General features: G+C 40.0%; 1 protein-coding gene across 10 annotated transcripts in view; it reads right to left on the bottom strand.

Moving 5' to 3' along the window:
- LOC117431201 (receptor-type tyrosine-protein phosphatase T-like) overlaps positions 1-17,201 on the bottom strand; it is a 151,017-nt gene that overhangs the window by 54,318 nt on the left and 79,498 nt on the right. For all 10 annotated transcript variants that reach the window (XM_059003804.1, XM_059003799.1, XM_059003798.1 and 7 more), the window contains exons 8-11: positions 16,860-17,156; positions 12,880-12,989; positions 4,804-5,005; positions 4,464-4,566 (exon numbers count right to left, since the gene is read on the bottom strand). In XM_059003804.1, the coding sequence (XP_058859787.1) occupies positions 4,464-4,566; positions 4,804-5,005; positions 12,880-12,989; positions 16,860-17,156 (712 nt within the window). The remainder of the gene's footprint in view (positions 1-4,463; positions 4,567-4,803; positions 5,006-12,879; positions 12,990-16,859; positions 17,157-17,201) is intronic.

Below are 17,201 nucleotides of genomic sequence, written 5' to 3'. Positions count from 1 at the left end.
AATGGGATTTTTTTCCTGTTACTACAAAATAATATTTCATAGACAGTCACTTCATAGACAGTAGTGTTGGCTGGAACTCAACCAGTGTGCAAACAACATGGTTTTCATGCTGGGCTCGCTTATCTTTTTTGGAGATGAAAAAAACAAACAAGTCTGCACTTCAGTAGATCATTCCTATACAATCATGACAACAGAATCAAATTGCAAAGTGTGTTGCTGGCCAGTCAACCGCAACAGTGAAAACAGATCAAACATGCACCAGTGTATTTGTGAGTCTATTGATCTCCGGGAGACTCTATGGGAAACGCACACAGTCCTAGATTCTACTGATCTGAAAAGCATTCAGTGTGCTTGTTTCTACAAACACAGTTACCTGCAGCACAAATCAAGGTTGATAAATGCGTTGGAGCAGTACACGTCAGATCTCAGCCCTAGGTGGTTCAAAATACTATACTGTGTATGAGCAGAACATTAAAACAATAAAATAAAAAGAACTTAACCCTAACCCAGTTTTTACAAGGATTTAGGTATTGTCAGCCATCTCCTAACTATTGTCTGCTAAATAAACAAATAATATTGTCGGAGCTCCCTCGTTCAGGAAAGGTGCTGGAAATCCTCTATTTTGTGCATATTAATACTTCGCTTTAAAGATCCAGTACATCACTACAGGAGTCTTGGTGGTCCAGTGTTTAAAGAAAGGAGGTTCCAGGTTCAATCTCAGTTTAGCCGTTGATAAACGTGTGTGACCTTGAGCATGTCACGTAACTGATAATTTCTGGCAACCTCTGCTAATCTCTGCTAATAATCATCTCTATAACTGTGCCACAATAGTTCCTTGGCTGTCTCCAACTGTTTGAAAAACATGTTTTATATGAGGGGACTCCAATCTAAAACGATGTCCTTTAAAAACATGTTTTACGTGAGGGGACATCAATCTAAAACGATGTCCTTTAAAAACATGTTTTACGTGAGGGGACATCAATCTAAAACGATGTCCTTTAAAAACATGTTTTACGTGAGGGGACATCAATCTAAAACGATGTCCTTTAAAAACATGTGACTCTTTGTTAGATATACAGTATGTGCATTGACTCAGTGAATCTGTGCTTGAATAAACATGTTACTGTAGGAGCAGCATGCAAGGAAAGTGCTGTAGAAGAGTGGCCAGTCAGGACTAACATAAATAATGTTTATAACACATGCATAAGGTCTCTTCGTCAGGCAAAATTTAAGCAGATGTTCTCCACACTAGAGGCACTATAAAGCGTTCCCCCTGGGTTATCTGCACATCTGTGGTTCTACTGGATAGGGAATTTAAATCTAGAAACGTAGGAACACCTGGGGCCCAACAGAAAGGCTGAAAATGAAAACACAAAAAAAGTTTTTTTCGAAAAAATGAATTCATGCAATAAACAGGGAGAATGTGCAGCAATACTCATCCTTATTCAATTAAAACATTTACTGATCATTTGTGCATTACTTTGAAAACCACATTCCCATGACCGACCGTAGTATTACAAAAACAAAAAAAAATAAAAATCAAGGATTTAAGCACAACAAGGTTCAGAAGCACTGCGAGCCTGCGATTAGGACGAGGAACCCTGCTTTCAGTAGTTTTGAAATATCATCAGTTAAATACAATGGATCAAACAGAAGCCACTTCCACAGGTGTGCGGTTACCCTGATTAATTGCCAGTTCTTTTAAATGCTCCTTTAAGTGCTTCTGAGCTATTTCTGTTTCCCTGCCCTCCTCGAGACCTAAGTGCCTGATTAGTGCTGTTTCTGTAAAGAAGCCTACATACTCATAAAGCTATTTACTGTGCTGGCAGCTGGAAAACAACCTTGAGTTATCAAAAGGTCATTATACAATAACAATGACCTTCCCAGGTGTTCTGGCAAGGCGCTGAAATGATATACTGAGATGATGGAACATTTCATTCCTACAACCGATGAATGAAACTAAATGCACTAAAAAGAAGAAAAGAGACGTTATCATCTAAAGGCCTTTTTTTTGTAGCAAACATTCCCCTGACTTGATTTTTATCATTTTTCTAAGTTCTCTTCAATTTGCAAAGTTCTCTGAAGGAGCACCTCTAGGAGTAAGCATCATTCCATCTCTGTGTAAAACAGCCTCAATGGAACCAGCAGAGGGGAATCTACTCTTAATAAGGAGTGAGGGTTTTGGAGCTGTTTCATGGCTTAGTGATTTGCTGGTTGTTTGGCCTTGAGGTAAAAAAAAAAAAAAACACTCCAAAAAGCAAAGCTGTGATCTAAACAGTTGGGTTTTTACTGGAGCAATCTAGGTAAAGTACCTTGCACAAGGGTACAACAGCAGTGTCCCCCACTGGGGATTGAATCCACAACCCTCCAGTCAGGAGTCCAGAGCCCTAACCACTACTCCACACTGCTGCCCTATGTTCCTCTACTGGGTAAATTATATCTGCATCTCTGATCCTGCGTCTTTTATGATGAATAATTACTTATGACTTACGTTTTCTCAAATGATGGGCAATGGATTCCTTTGAAGTAAACATTTGAGAAGCAAAAAGCTCGTCATGAAAGAGGAGCACCAATTACAGCTGCAGAATTTGACAAGAAACATTTTGAAATGATGACGAAGTGCAGCGAACTGTGCTCAAAGCAAAGCCATCAAGCTGCAGAGTTAAAATAACCATCTGTACTTTTGGTCCGCTAAACACCATATTGCCATGGCCTAATTGTTGACTACATTTACAAGCAATTACATAGGACTGGATACAGAGGAGATGAAAGCCCTCTTTTGAAGCCAATTCACTACTAAGGATGGTGGAGCAATGCAGTGTAATTGAGTTTCTTGTTCAATATTTCATACAGTATATGAACAGCAGACACAGCCACAATGGCTCAGGTACAAGATTGCTGTTTAGTTTTAAAGTTGTGAAGAATACTTGTCTGTCATTGCATTTCTAATGATTCTTTTGAGAGCTTGCTCTGTGACATCATCATTGCTGTCCTCAAAGATGACGTGACTGTAGTTTTAGGGTTAATATTAAGATCAGCATGCTGTGGAGCAGGTTCTGTGACATCATCATTACTGTCCTCAAAGATGACGTGACTGTAGTTTTAGGGTTAATATTAAGACCAGCATGCTGTGGAGCAGGTTCTGTGACATCATCATTACTGTCCTCAAAGATGACGTGACTGTAGTTTTAGGGTTAATATTAAGACCAGCATGCTGTGGAGCAGGTTCTGTGACATCATCATTACTGTCCTCAAAGATGATGTGACTGGAGTTTTAGGGATAATATTAAGATCAGCATGCTGTGGAGCAGGTAAGTAGTTTTAACAAATCAAGGTTTTTGGCGTCTGCTTTAACTCCTGCTGCAAAAATGAGAATTTTTAGCAATCCACTGAAATGGATCAGAACTAGACCACTGTCAGATTTTCTCTTTTGGATGCCAGCTCTGGAGCTTTGCAGTGCCTTTGAAGTTGCCATTGTTGCACAAAACATGTTCCGATATGCCTGTTAAGCAGCACACTACATTGAAGTAAATTCTTATTCAACTGGCCTTAATCTGCTATTTAACAAAAATGTTCAGTAGTCACAAAGGTTGCAGAGAAAGGTAACGACCAAGCAAAACAAATCTAAATGGGGCTCGCACCGTCTTGCGTCTTTGCATACAAATTGCACTTCTTTGAATGACTGCTTTTAATTCCTCAAAACATCCACTGGACCGACAGTAATTCTGTTTTTCATTTAGCGGATGCTTTGAACCACACTACCCATACATTTCAGCTCTCAAAGCAACCATATCACTCCTCTTTCTTACTCATGGCTGGATTTTTGTTTTTCCAAACTTATTTTTCTTTCCATGCGTACTGAATATATTCCCCTTGCTGTGGCATTTTCTCTGTTGAGAAAAACCTGGTGCTTGTCAGAGGGATACACAGTAGAGGAAGGCACCCTGTAGGGAGATAATTCCTTTGCGCTCCTATTGATTTCCCATTGAAAGCTTTGTGTATCCTGCATGTGTGAAACTGTAAAGCCAAGCAGGGCTAGATCAGCAGTGGGAGAGAGCGCCAGTATTTTGGCAGTAAAACAATAATGTGATAAAGATGACTTAAAGGCCTCTCGGATTCAGAATCCCATATGTGTTCAAATGACCAGAATCCCTTTGTCCTGGCCTGCTATTCGTTTTCTTTTGTTTCTTTACATGTTAATGTAATTTACAAATAAAACGCGTCAGAGCAACAAGACAAAACAGGGCGTCTCTAATGATCTTAACGAGCTCCTGAGATACTGATTGCCCCTTCAGAGTAGGGAGACTCACAATGACCACAAACTACCTGTCTGGGAACATGGGCTACCATACTGCATATGAAGCAGTGAATCTGAACAAGATGCATGAGTGGATCAGTAAGTTATCCTCGTTTCAGTCCCTTCAGCCGCTCCGCTGTCCGCGGTGCATGAGTGAGTGCTTTACCTCACTGGGGCTCCCCTAGACTGGGCAGGCTTCAGCAGCACAGTGATGGTTGTGTCAGTTTCATTCAGCGAGGCATCGGTTTCATACTCGGGCATCGATGGGGCTGAGGATAGAAAGAAGATAAAAATAAAAAACAAAAAGTATACTGTATATCCAGTAAAAAACAAAAAATATCACATTTTAAGAGAAAAATGAAACTGTGATGTATGACAAAGGGGGAAAAGTTAGATAGTGTATATATATATATATATATATATATATATATATATATATATATATATATATATATATATATATATGTTGTGCAGAGCCCAGCCTCTCCCCCGTCACATTAACTCACCTGATATTTTGGTTGTGATGCGTGTCGTGACAGGAGGCCCGAAGCCTTTCGCTGTGCTGGCTTTGATGGTGAAGGAGTAGGTCGTTCCTGGGTACAGACCGACGAACAGATGGTGGGTTTCGTTTTGTAATTTAAACACCCGTCCTCGCTGGCTCGACAGCTCTGCTCTGGGGTCCAGAGAACCAGTAGCTTTGTAGGATATCTAGAAAACATTAAAACAGCAAAAGTTTTATTCCAACATTAAGAAAAGTGCTGCATGAAAGCTGCATGCCCTAAACTGATGCATCAATGGGTGGTACCGTAATCTTTCTAATATAACCTGCACCCTGTGTATAATGCCTGTGCAGCGCTGGGGTACAGTCTTTGTTTAATGCACACCAGAGTACTGTAGAGAACACTATTACCTGAGCCTATTGAACTTCTTGCATATACCATGCAAACCATATATTACCCTGGAAATGTTCCCAGTATTTGTAAAAGGGTTCACATTATATTACTAACATTAAGGTAATGTACATGAGGAATATTGTATATATTCAAATACAAAAAGTATGTGGTAATTCAGTTATGTTTTATAGCCATATAGTAAGTGAGAGTAATGTATCTTTTGGGGTTTTTTTTCCTAGGACTGAAGTGGGTATTCATTTCAGTTTCTGTGTTCTCTTAGTCCGTATCTAATCAACTGTACCAGAGGAGTACAGAGACAGCAAGATTACATGATCACAGAGTCTTGTAATTTATTTTGTAAGTGCGAAAGGATGAATTGACAGTTCAGTCCAGGAACAGCCAGCAGCCTGGATGGCTTTTGGCTTAAATTAGCCTTTCTGAAAGCTTTGCTATTATAGAGAGAGGCGGGGGACTATCATCCAAGAAGGAAAGAAAGAGAAAATGACCAAAGGGCTGTATTTTAAAATGATTGTGGGATCTTACTGGAATAACATTGACGGGTCTAAATACCAGCACTGTTTAAATATTGAATTAGGACCAAATATGGCTTTTTACTTATTTTCTAAAGATAAACTGTGAAGAGAAAATGTGACATGTATACCAACTTCCACATTAGAGATGTACTGTCTACATAAAAAAAAATACAAAATAAAAAATAATGATGAAAACGCAGCAAGTCATTGTTAAGAGGACGGCAGAACAGAGCTAATCCCTGTTGAGAAGCAAAGATAGCCATCCAGCAAACATCTTTCAGGGGCTCGGTATTTGTCAAGCGCTTTACCAAGGTCTTATGACAAGGTGTGCTTTGCAAGAATCGAAACACAAAGGAGTAGATGCATACAACCACAGTGCTGACTGTGTCTGAGGAGAAAAGCACCCAGCCCTCAATGAGCCGCAGTGGGATATTACAGTATTCAATTTGTGCTAAAGCAGACACCTATACACAGTACATAACGTATTCCAATAGGCATAATAAGAAACGGAATCTCACAGGACAGTGCATTCACAGAGACTGTCTGCCTGGCCTGCTCTCTACACTCATGGCGTGCACAATTGATTGAATACATGAAGGCAGTGCTGTGGGAGGCACTGCGGGAAGGAAAACAACAAGATTACTTTTTTCAACTTTCTGCACACACTGCAGCACTTATCATTGCCAAGCAATCTCAAGGTCCCTTGGAAAAGAACTCCTAAATAAAGGAGTTAGACACATATAATATACTCACTGTGTGGATGCTTCCACAAATACCAGTTTAAGTAACAATAATGCTACACTGTTAGTTAGCGGAGGCGTGGCTCCACGGGGAGGCGTGGCTCCACGGGTAGGCGTGGTTCCACGGGGAGGCGTGGCTCTGTGGAACATCAGAATCTTAGACCTCCAGCACCTGCATAACACCTTCAACACACGTATTAGTTTTTTGTATTATTATTTTATTATCCGTAATCCCAATCAAAACTAACTCTAAAGGCAAAGTGATTGATTGTCTGCTCTCCCTTGAAAGTTTTTTTTTTTGTTGTTCTATATTGTTGCTCATGGTATTCAATAATAATTCACACCTTGTATACAAAATGCATGCAATGTTTTAGTGAATCACCCGTCTCTGTCAGTACTGTAATACATGCCCTGGCACTGAGCTGCTGTCCATTACAGTTACCAATCTAGACTGTTGATACACAGCCTCTGAAAAGAGACTCATGATTTATTTACAGCCAAATTCTCTCCGAACCAGCTGCACACTCCCAAATTCAATCATAAAGGGCAATTTCTCTGAGCTGTCAATATAATGTAGCTTACAGTGCCTCCCTTTAACTTACTTTTACTCTGCAGTATGCTTGCTTATTCATAATAAAACATTGCAAATGACTCCATGTATATTGATAGAGCACTGTTTTGCTTTTATGGAGGACCAGTAAAAGCTTATTTCTACTTTTTTAGACGAGCTTTGAGTTTATATATTCTGCCTTTGTCGGGACTCGTAACGTGTGCAATGGAAAAGGTCTCCAAACCCTGTCCTCATAAAGAGGTACTTTACTGAAAATGCTTCCACAAGCCATGAAACCACTACCAGGATTAATCAAAAGTCATCAGGCATTGCTTGAATTCATTCATTGGAATTGTAACTCATCTAAGGATTAATATGGAAGAATAGTTTCAGTAACTATGTGGTTTTGTAAAAAAAAAAAAAAAAAGGGAAACTGAGCTAGTTCTTAAAAGAACATAAGCGGTGCTTCAAGACTATAATAACAAAGTTAACTGAAGAACCCTCTTCCCAAGTGCAAGGTGTTTCCCTGGTTTTAGGCTGCAACGTCCATGTCACTTTAGGCACACAGCTGCTCACTGCTGGTTCCTGTCCAGACCCTAAGGGTCCCTTATAGAAGTGTCCCATAGTAAAAGCACAGCAAAGTGTAATAAAGCACAGTGAAAGCATGGGAAAGCATAGGTAAGCATTGTAATGCACACAGAGACATAGTAAAGCATATTAAAAAACAGAGCAAACCAGGATAAACTATGGTAAATGCATAGCATAACCATGGGAAAAGCATGGCAAACGTGCTAAATGACAGTGGTAAAGGGGTCGGTTCACAGCACGTATACAACCGATAGGAGCCAGCTCTCACCAGAGGAAAATACACACTGAAAAAAAAAAAAAAAACACCAACAAATCAATCTCTCGCTGGTATGACTAAAACAAAACCTTCCAATAGCAATCGATAACTTTCCATTTGGCTTTTCGTTTAGCTCAGATTGCCATCGTTTCTGCACTTCCAAAGGGAGGAATGTCAATAGTCTGATCGGCTGGGCCTAATGTAGTGTGTGGGCGGTGAGTTCAGAGCATGCAGGCACCCCTCTTGAAATTAAGCTCCAACTCTTCCATAAGCAGATAAGAGCGTTTTACCCATTGATAAAACTGCTGATCTGTAACCACGCTTCCCTTTGGAAAGGATCCAAACATCTTCATTTATTACAAGGGCTTTAAAGGGGCCCACCAGCGGTACAGTCACCAGCAACCAATTTGATCACAGACTAGGAGAACTCTTTCTTTTAGCATTTACTGTGGGGCATTTACTAGGGTTTATGGCTATGAACCCTAAACAGAAGTCCTGAATCTCGAAGGCTGACAGTGTGAATTCTGTGCCTGTTTGTTTAAAAATTAAAGTAATTCCTTAATAGCTGGATCAACTCTGAATCAAATGCTAATCATGCTTGATTGGATTTACAATGTTGTGTTTAGATGTTGAGTCCCACGCATATAGGCACTGCCTGCAGTATATGCCAGTCAGTTGAAACTGTATAATTTGTTGAAGTGTGGCTATGCAGCTGACAGGAAACCAAAGTCTGTTCACATCTTGTTTGGTCTGCCCTTAAGGCAGTAGGTTGAGATGGTCTATTTAGATCTAACCACTCTAATACAGTCGAATCATTAGCAGAGGGTTAGAAACCAGACTGTTCTTTATTTGAACAGCCACTTTCCAGATGAAGGTCGTTTTAAAAGCACTTAGTTGGAATTTGGAATCCAGCAAACACTAAGTGAATGAAATACACACCCAAGCCAATAAAAAAAGGGGGTTGTGATTACATCATTGACTGGTCTATTGATTAAAGACTAATAATTAATTGTGTGTGTGTGTGTCTGTGTCAGTGCGTGCGTCAGTGTGTGCGTGTGTGTGTCAGTGCGTGCGTGTGTGTGTCAGTGTTTGTCTGTGTGCGTTGAGTTTGTAGGTGGATTCCATATTTATCAAAGCTTTACAGCTAATCCCAAAGCACCACCTTTTCCTATATCCTCTCCTACCAGAACATCCAGGATTCTAAGCACAGCCCCTTCAAACAGCATCAAGATGTTTTGTTCTCTGCTGCAGAGCCTTACCTGGAGTAGAAACATCCACAGTCTCTGGCTAGATTTGAAAAAGCTTCACAGCACTACAGCAAATATCCCTCCTATTAATATCATGAAGGTAAGCAACTGCATAGTGAAGCTGATCATTTCTGTCACTCGCAGGAGTCAGCTGTACATATTAACTTATTATCAGTCATGTTTTAATTCAAAGAAAATAACACAACTCCTAGTTAATGCCGTGATTCATGTCTTTGGAGTTTCTGTAAGGCTGCAGTCTACTCTGCACGAGATGAGACTGATGGCAGAAGATGATGTGTTGGAATGTTCACAAATCGAGCATTTTGATTGACTGAGAGCTTTGTGTTTATAAGTGCATACATATGCAGTGTATAAAAACTGCATGCTCTTGCTTTTGTTTGCTAAAATGAAAATAAATGCCTGCAGTGCCTTTCCCTATCACACCCTAGTCTCTTAAAACCAGATTGTCTTCTCTTCAGAGCCCATATCTAAAAAGACACATAACTGCAAGAGACTCAAACCTAACTATCAGGGGATTCTGTAACAGCCTAAACAGGCAGGAGAACGTGCCATTGATTGTATTTCTTTTAATTAATCTAATTATGCAAATTACACTTTTAGTACAAAGCCTGCATACATTACAAGTTATATTATTATTATTATTATTATTATTATTATTATTATTACAACCAACTTGAATTAGCTAGTGTATAAACCATTAATGGAGGCAGAATGCACTCAATTAAAAACAATCATTTTAATTGCAAGTCTGTAAACTTAATAAGCAGAGCTACCTACCCCCGGAGAGCTGTAAATTAAATTTGCTTTTATAACAATAACACGGTTTGCTAGTTTATGTCTTATTAGAGTCTAATAAAGATGCTCATGAGTTTGTAAGACTCTGTAACTCGGTGGTTGAAGATGAGAGGTTTCAGGAAGGCTTGCAACACAACGACATCCCAATCAGAGCTGCACAGAGATTGATGGATCTGTCGCTCTTTGCACTGTTGAAATAGACCTTTCATCATTTTTAACAAAGTGTGTCACAAACAGAGAGACACAGGTAAAGGGCTGTGCCCTCTGAATCAGCAGAATAGTGCCGCTTGTACTGTAGCGGTTTATTATCTCATAATATACCTTCCATCCATTCTTTCTGCACTCACCAATACTTGGCATAGTTTAAAATAGTCACCAGCATGTTTCAGCACTGGGACTGTCTCTGAGCAAGCCTGATCAAGGTGGGATTTGGTAACAGGGATGTGTTAGGGGTGCATAGTGGTTTGTTAAAGATTTGAAATGGAACATCGAACGGAATCTTACTGAAATCGATACTGTAAATGTAAACAGAACCCCATTGACTTCCCTTTTAAATTTTGAAGAATAAAATGGTTCATTTTTTCCTCCTCATAGGGTCCAAACCAGCTATTTCCATAATATTATATTTAAGAAACAGCATTTTTTTTTTTTTTTTTTTACTGTAATGACAAAAAACAAACAAACATTGCAGTATGGTAATTGGATAGGTCTGCGATGCTCACATTCAGCTCCATTGAAAAAGTTATTTCCCTCTACTGAAATTATGCTGGCGAATATCATTTTCACAGACAATTGCAGTTTTGATAAAGTGAACTCGTGGCATTACAATCATCTGTACAGCTGGAAACCCTGTTGCTAGGAGATGCTCGGAGTGAAGGGAGGCAGACGGGACTGTCTTTGATCATTCCCCCCCATCCCTCGACTTCCTGTCTTGAGTTATCATCTCCGCAGGCCCACTCGAGCATGTCATCAGCCTCGAGACAAAGGTGGCCACATTCTGATGACTGTAATACAACTGGAAACATATTTCCCCACTGCTTTCCTTTAAGTTATATGCAAAATGCATTCCTCTCCTGTAATGTTTTACCCATTTACTATCAATAAAGTATACAAGCAATACAGAACATAAAAAGGCAATGGCAGTCGAATGGTCACCCCCTTTGCAAACCTAGCAACTGTGGAGTAATTGCATATCAATTAAATACTAATTTATACCAAAAATGCCTACTTTTAAAAAGACAAACAGAAATCTATATACAGTATGCCAGAGCGGCTTTGTTGGATTACAGGTATTGGTTTTAAAAACGTTGGTACAAAGACCTTATTTTAGCATGGGTTAGACTTTACTCTGTTTAGAGCAATCGGAGTCAACTCCACTGAGTTTAAACCTGCATCACAGGTGTCAATGAATTCAGAATGCTGGAATTGAAACAGTCAGAATCTAACTACCCAGAGAGAGGCTGAGCTTGGGTTCATGTACACTGTCAATACTACAGCAAGTCTCATCCCAAGGACAACACGACCAGGGATTTTAATTGAATCAATGAGAACTATAATGCAACTTGCAACAGTTTGAGAAAACCAATCGAACCATATTGAGCACTTTGAGAATCCCTTTGTCAGACATATAATCAAGATGAACACAGAGACTAATTGTACTTTAATGGTGCTCCTCCTATATACCAGTGTTCACAAAATGGCTTTGCTTAGACCCGAATCTATCAAATTAAAAGCATGAGCAGCCACTGAGTGCCTCTTCAAACACAACTCCTTTTCTGTTGCTACTTTAATGTCTTAATCCCATGAAACACATTTTAAAAGAGATCAATAATCCATTAGGATTACAGTAGAACTGGCAACCACTCTTTCCACATCAAAGTGAACAACAATGTACTGTACCTTCAAACAGCGATTTAAAAATGCTGCATCTTCCTACACGCTAATCCCAGTGCAGCAGCGCCTTTTGGTGCCCTGTTGATTTTTAATTTCTGTTTGGAAGTCATGCAATTATTATTATTTAATTTTTTTTTATATAGCCCAGGTTTTGTGTGTGTTAAATAAGACCTTTATGAAAAGAACCTGCAATAAATTGTCAAAACAAAAAAAGCTATTTCAAACATTCAAATACTGTCTGTTTTGCTAAGGTATGTTTTTTGTTTTTTTGAAGTGTATTTGTAAACGGTTTTAGTGTGTTGAAAAATTTGAATAAAACTAATATAAAAAAACCTCTCTTAGACAGCTTCCTGAATTGCCTGTTTTCCGAACGATCTTTTGGTCTTTAATTTTCACTTTGAAGGACAGCATTCCTAATTTTCATTCCAGTTACATCTTCTTGACAGTACCTTAAACCGTTTATAATAAAACAGTCTAAGGTTAATAAGTTAGTTCATGGGCAGCCACACTCCAGTCTATCACCCGCTAGGTCTTCACACCTCCAGTATTTGCATTGCCGTCACATCACATAAACCGAAGGAGTCGTCTCAGCAAGTTGCCTTGTGGAGCTCTCAGAAGATAAACAGAGGGTTGACTCGTCTCAGCAAGTTGCCTTGTGGAGCTCTCAGAAGATAAACGGAGGCTGTAGAGCATTGTCATATTGATCTGTTCTTGTCATTTTGCACAGAGCTGGCACCATCCTAAGGTACTTCGCCTGGGCCTTCCTTGCATGTCCAGACAATTGAGCTCACTGGCGTTCACAGCTGACCTGCTCCAGTGGAAACTCATAACATTTATAAATTAAGTTTCAGTTTGGCGCTTTCACCCTCCTTTCCTGCCTAATTTCCTCCTCCCATCTCCACTATCCTTTCCCATCTTCCTTACTCCTCTCCCTAACCCCTCTTTCATCCCTCCCCTTCCACTCCACCCTTTCCCCTACTCCTATTCTCCCCCTCCCCATCACCATCACCCCTCCTCCCATCCCCTCTCAATCCTCGACAGTCTGCTACTCCCACTCCGTTCTTACCTCATAAAGCGTGATAATCCCATTGGTTTCGTTCGGAGCCTTCCACTGCATATAGATCTTCTCCTCGAAAGGACCTCCTTGGATGGATTCCAGAGGTATCTGCCCAGGCACTGTAGGAGGCAAACAGGAAGGACATGATCTATGAGGCACTCACAGCATTATTTAAAGTAGTAGATCAGGGAAAGTCTGAAACTGGTCCTGGGGAAAGGCAGGCCTACTGTACAGCATCCTCAGCAAGAAGAGATGATTTCTTTACCTTCAGAAAAACATTTTCACAAACTGATTAATCCAATAAACTGTACAGTATGGGGATGGAAATACGAATCCCACTGCATAGCAGTTTGATCAAATTCATGTTTTATTCAAATAATAATAATTGGTATATTCCTAGTAAAACAAAATATAAAAGTGATTTGCTGAAATCCAATAAATAATCCAATATAATAATGCTAATGTTAGAATGATTTTACTGTATTGTCAAGTTGCAACAATCAAATGAGTCCCCCCATGCCTCTCATTTTTTGTTCCCTATCTAACTTCCTCGTGAAATAGGCTAAAAATGCAAAGTGATCCATGTTGACTGCTGCACCCTGACACTACCTTGTGCTCTTGTGTATTCTGTGAAAATCAGGCACTAATTAGAAGAACATTTAAGTTAAATACTTTTGCAGGCTTTTTACATTATATTGGACTTTTTTTATATACATGGCAGATCTTACTTTAATTTGCAGGAATTAATTTTAGTTATCTTTACTAAGAATACCTAGAATGACTCAAACTGCAAAGCAACAGGCGTCTTCGATACAATTATGCAAACCCACACACAATCAGAATTCCAGCTAAAAATAACTTCGTCTTCAAGTGATCTTTTGCCATCTAATCAGATGTTAAGGGTCAGTGCCCTGTGCTGCTAGTTGAGGTGACATAGATTTAGTGAATAGACTGTATTTCAGAGAGAATCAATTGGATGCGCACCACCAACTCCACAAGAACCCTGTCACTCAGTTCTAATTACCAGCATATGATATTGCAGAACTCTGACATTGAATCCTAAAGGGAAGCATCTTTCGATTAGTGTATTTATCAGAGGCCAGGTCAAGTAAAGAGCACATTCTGTTATTATTTGTTTATTTAGCAGACACCTTTATCCAAGGCGACTTACAGAGACTAGGGTGTGTGAACTATGCATTAGCTGCAGAGTCACTTACAACTACATCTCACCCGAAAGACGGAGCACAAGGAGGTTAAGTGACTTGCTCAGGGCCACACAATGAGTCAGTGGCTGAGGTGGGATTTGAACCGAGGACCTCCTGGTTACAAGCCAGTTTCTTTAACCACTGGACCACACAGCCTCCTTTTCAAATGTATTCAGAGGTTCCCCCTCCCTAGAATAGGAAAGTCTACTCCTTCAGTATGCATTATGGAGCTGAACTGCATGTTTTAACAGCGATTGGTCTGGCATTAAACCAGCATTTCCTTGGGGTGTCCTGGTTCATTGCCTACTCATTTATTTTAGGATTGCAAGTTTAATTCTTTATTGAACCAACGGTCACAATGATAACTGCGTTGAGGCCATATTTAATCACTATATTTAATTATATATATTGTACCACGGCCGTACTCACGGTCGTTCGTTTGCCCCTATAAAATGAACCCAGGACACAAAAACTGGAGGTTTAGAGCTTACGCGCACTTTTAATGAAAAATAAATAAAAAACTAAACAAACACCTAACTAAATAGCGCTAACTAAATATTTGTCAGGAACCTATTCTAATAAGGCGGACAGCTAAGCTGTTTAACGGCTAAAAAAAAAAAAAAAACGTTTTTAAAGGTGAACACAAAAAAGGCTTTACACAGTACCTTTTAGTATGATTGAACACACCATCAATCGGGCTCTCCACACAGCAGCAGCCTTGATCAGACTGACTGCTTTCCTTTAATACCCTGCACCTGGCTCTAATTTACAATGCTAGCCAGGTGCAGGTGATAATTATCAATGAAACAATCAAAAACAATTAACATGTTTTTAGGCAGGGATGATATTAACCCCCTCCCCCCTATATATATCTGTTTGCACATGGAACCCAGTTATTAAAATGTCACTTTCAGCCCAGGCACTTTCCCTCTTCCTATACTCGCTTCAACTGACACAAGGCTGCCAATTGCTATATATATATATATATATATATCTATTGGTCCCGCCGCATAAAAAATCTCTTTCTCTGAAATTACATGTTGTCCTCCGGCAACTTAAAAAAAAAACACATTTGGGAGTAGAAACGAATTAGCGGCAATGCATATGCTGCAATACACTCGCATGAATAAAACCAGCTGCATTGCATGATGTTCTATTGAAGGCGAATAAAAATGAGTGGAATTGATGGTTTTTTTAAAAAGCCAGCAGAATGAATTGTAAAAGGATGTGATCCAATTGGTAGAGCCCCGAGGAAACAAATTAAATCAAACCCAAAATATCAATATGTTTAGATCAGAAATGGGTTTGCGTGGAGCTGGAAAGCAATAAAGTACAATAAGTGGAACTAATATGCTCTGTATTAGGTTTATGTATTCGATGGCTTTCACGTTTTAATTTGAAATGTGCACAATAGAATTTGAAGTGATGAATCTATTCGTAAAGGAGAATGTGAACTACAGATTCTGATTGAAGCAAAAAGTATTAATGGCATTCAGGCAAACATTCTTTTATGATATATCCTTAAGGAATGTGCAGACCACTTTAAAGGCTGTTTTAAGGAAGGTTTTTTTAAGGACTGGTTTGTTTTTTAATTAATTTAATCACGTTTGCTGGTTGATGAAACCTTGTTTCAGCTGTTTTAGAGAGGGTTCAAAAGTCCTCTACTGTATACATCTTTAAAACAGACCCTTAGAAAAATATGTTGTACTGAAAACAGATGCCAATTTAAGTTGCAGCAGTTAAATGTGCATTTAATTGCCATGCCCGTCCTTTTTCAAACCATGCATGTAATTCTGTGAAATGTGGGACAATAACCTCTGGGCAAGCCAGCCTTTTTGTTCGGTTGTCTAAGTTAACCCCACTTGCTCTTTAAGCCTCTGTCTGGCTGTGTTACAGAAAAGGCAGACAGGGTATTGGCGAGATAGTGTTTGATACCTGGGGCAAAGCTCTTTAACAGCTTTGCATTTGTCTGCTTGCATTTAACACAGAGTGGGTGACGAGCGATCCTGTGCTGGGAGTCAGCCTTAGCAATGCGCTTTCACTAACACAGGTTTTAACAAAGGCCCTGTTAAATCGATGGGGAAAACGTCAATTAAGAACATATCAGGACTGTGAAATGAAAGTTGCAGTTTCTTTGTGGGTTGTTTCACTCATTGATTTCTGCAGGGCTGTACAGCCTTTGTTTGTCTGAATTTACAGTGCCTACACCTGGTGAACTTTGATAACTTTACTAGATTCAAAAGAAGAAAAAAAAAATACTGTATATTGTTCTGGGTCTGTTGTACATCCCTTGGATGTTTCATCCTGTCATCTTCCTCCACTGTTTCTGATCAAGGCAGCACCCTGCAACTTCACAAGGGATTCAGAGCAGCAAACACTAACTCTGTACTACAATAGCATAGTGCTTGTGCCACTCAAATCACTTCCATTTCACAAAGCACAGTGCAGCTAAAATATTCTTGTGTTCATAAAAAGCAGGGTGCAAAAGAAAGCTATGCTGACACACATTCTTTTGATGTTGTCTTTTCCAGTTTTCTAGAGCAACCAGTCAAAGCTACAAATGGCCCCAGCCTTTTGAGACCAGATGAACAGTGTTTTTTGTTTATCTCAACTTGCAATGTTATTTTCACTGTTGGTTGGTTAACACCGAAAAGGGAATACATTTAAACCGCTGATTCCCCTTAAGAGAGGTCTTGGAAATTTACCTCAACATTTGGATTGCAGAATAAACTGATTTCAGACAGAGCTGTTGCCTCGATGCCTTTGAGTGACTAGTAGACCTACCGTCCTCTTCGGTCTGCTTCACAATCTCCTCGCTCTCCTTCCTCCCTTCGGGGTTGGACAGCACCAGCCTCAGCCGTACAGTCACGAAGGGTCTCATCCCGCGCAGGGTGTAGTGCGAGGCTGTCTGGATCAGCTCCTCGGCTGCAAACTCGTGCTTGTTGAACACGTACCGGTACTGGACCGTCAGGTTGTAGCTGTGGCAGCGGGTGACCACGTAGCCAAAGGGCTCCCACTGCAGGGTCAGCTGGCGAGCTCGGACGTCCACCACCTCCACGCTCAGCGGCCCGTGGACCGGGTCTGCCAGAAATCAGAGACAAGGAGGCCATAAGGACACGAGAAGAC

This window comes from Acipenser ruthenus, chromosome 29, assembly GCF_902713425.1.
Source record: "Acipenser ruthenus chromosome 29, fAciRut3.2 maternal haplotype, whole genome shotgun sequence".
NCBI classification, from domain to species: Eukaryota; Metazoa; Chordata; class Actinopteri; order Acipenseriformes; family Acipenseridae; genus Acipenser; species Acipenser ruthenus.
The sequence above is the reverse complement of the archived record's forward strand: the minus strand, read 5'-3'. Positions and strand labels throughout refer to the sequence as shown.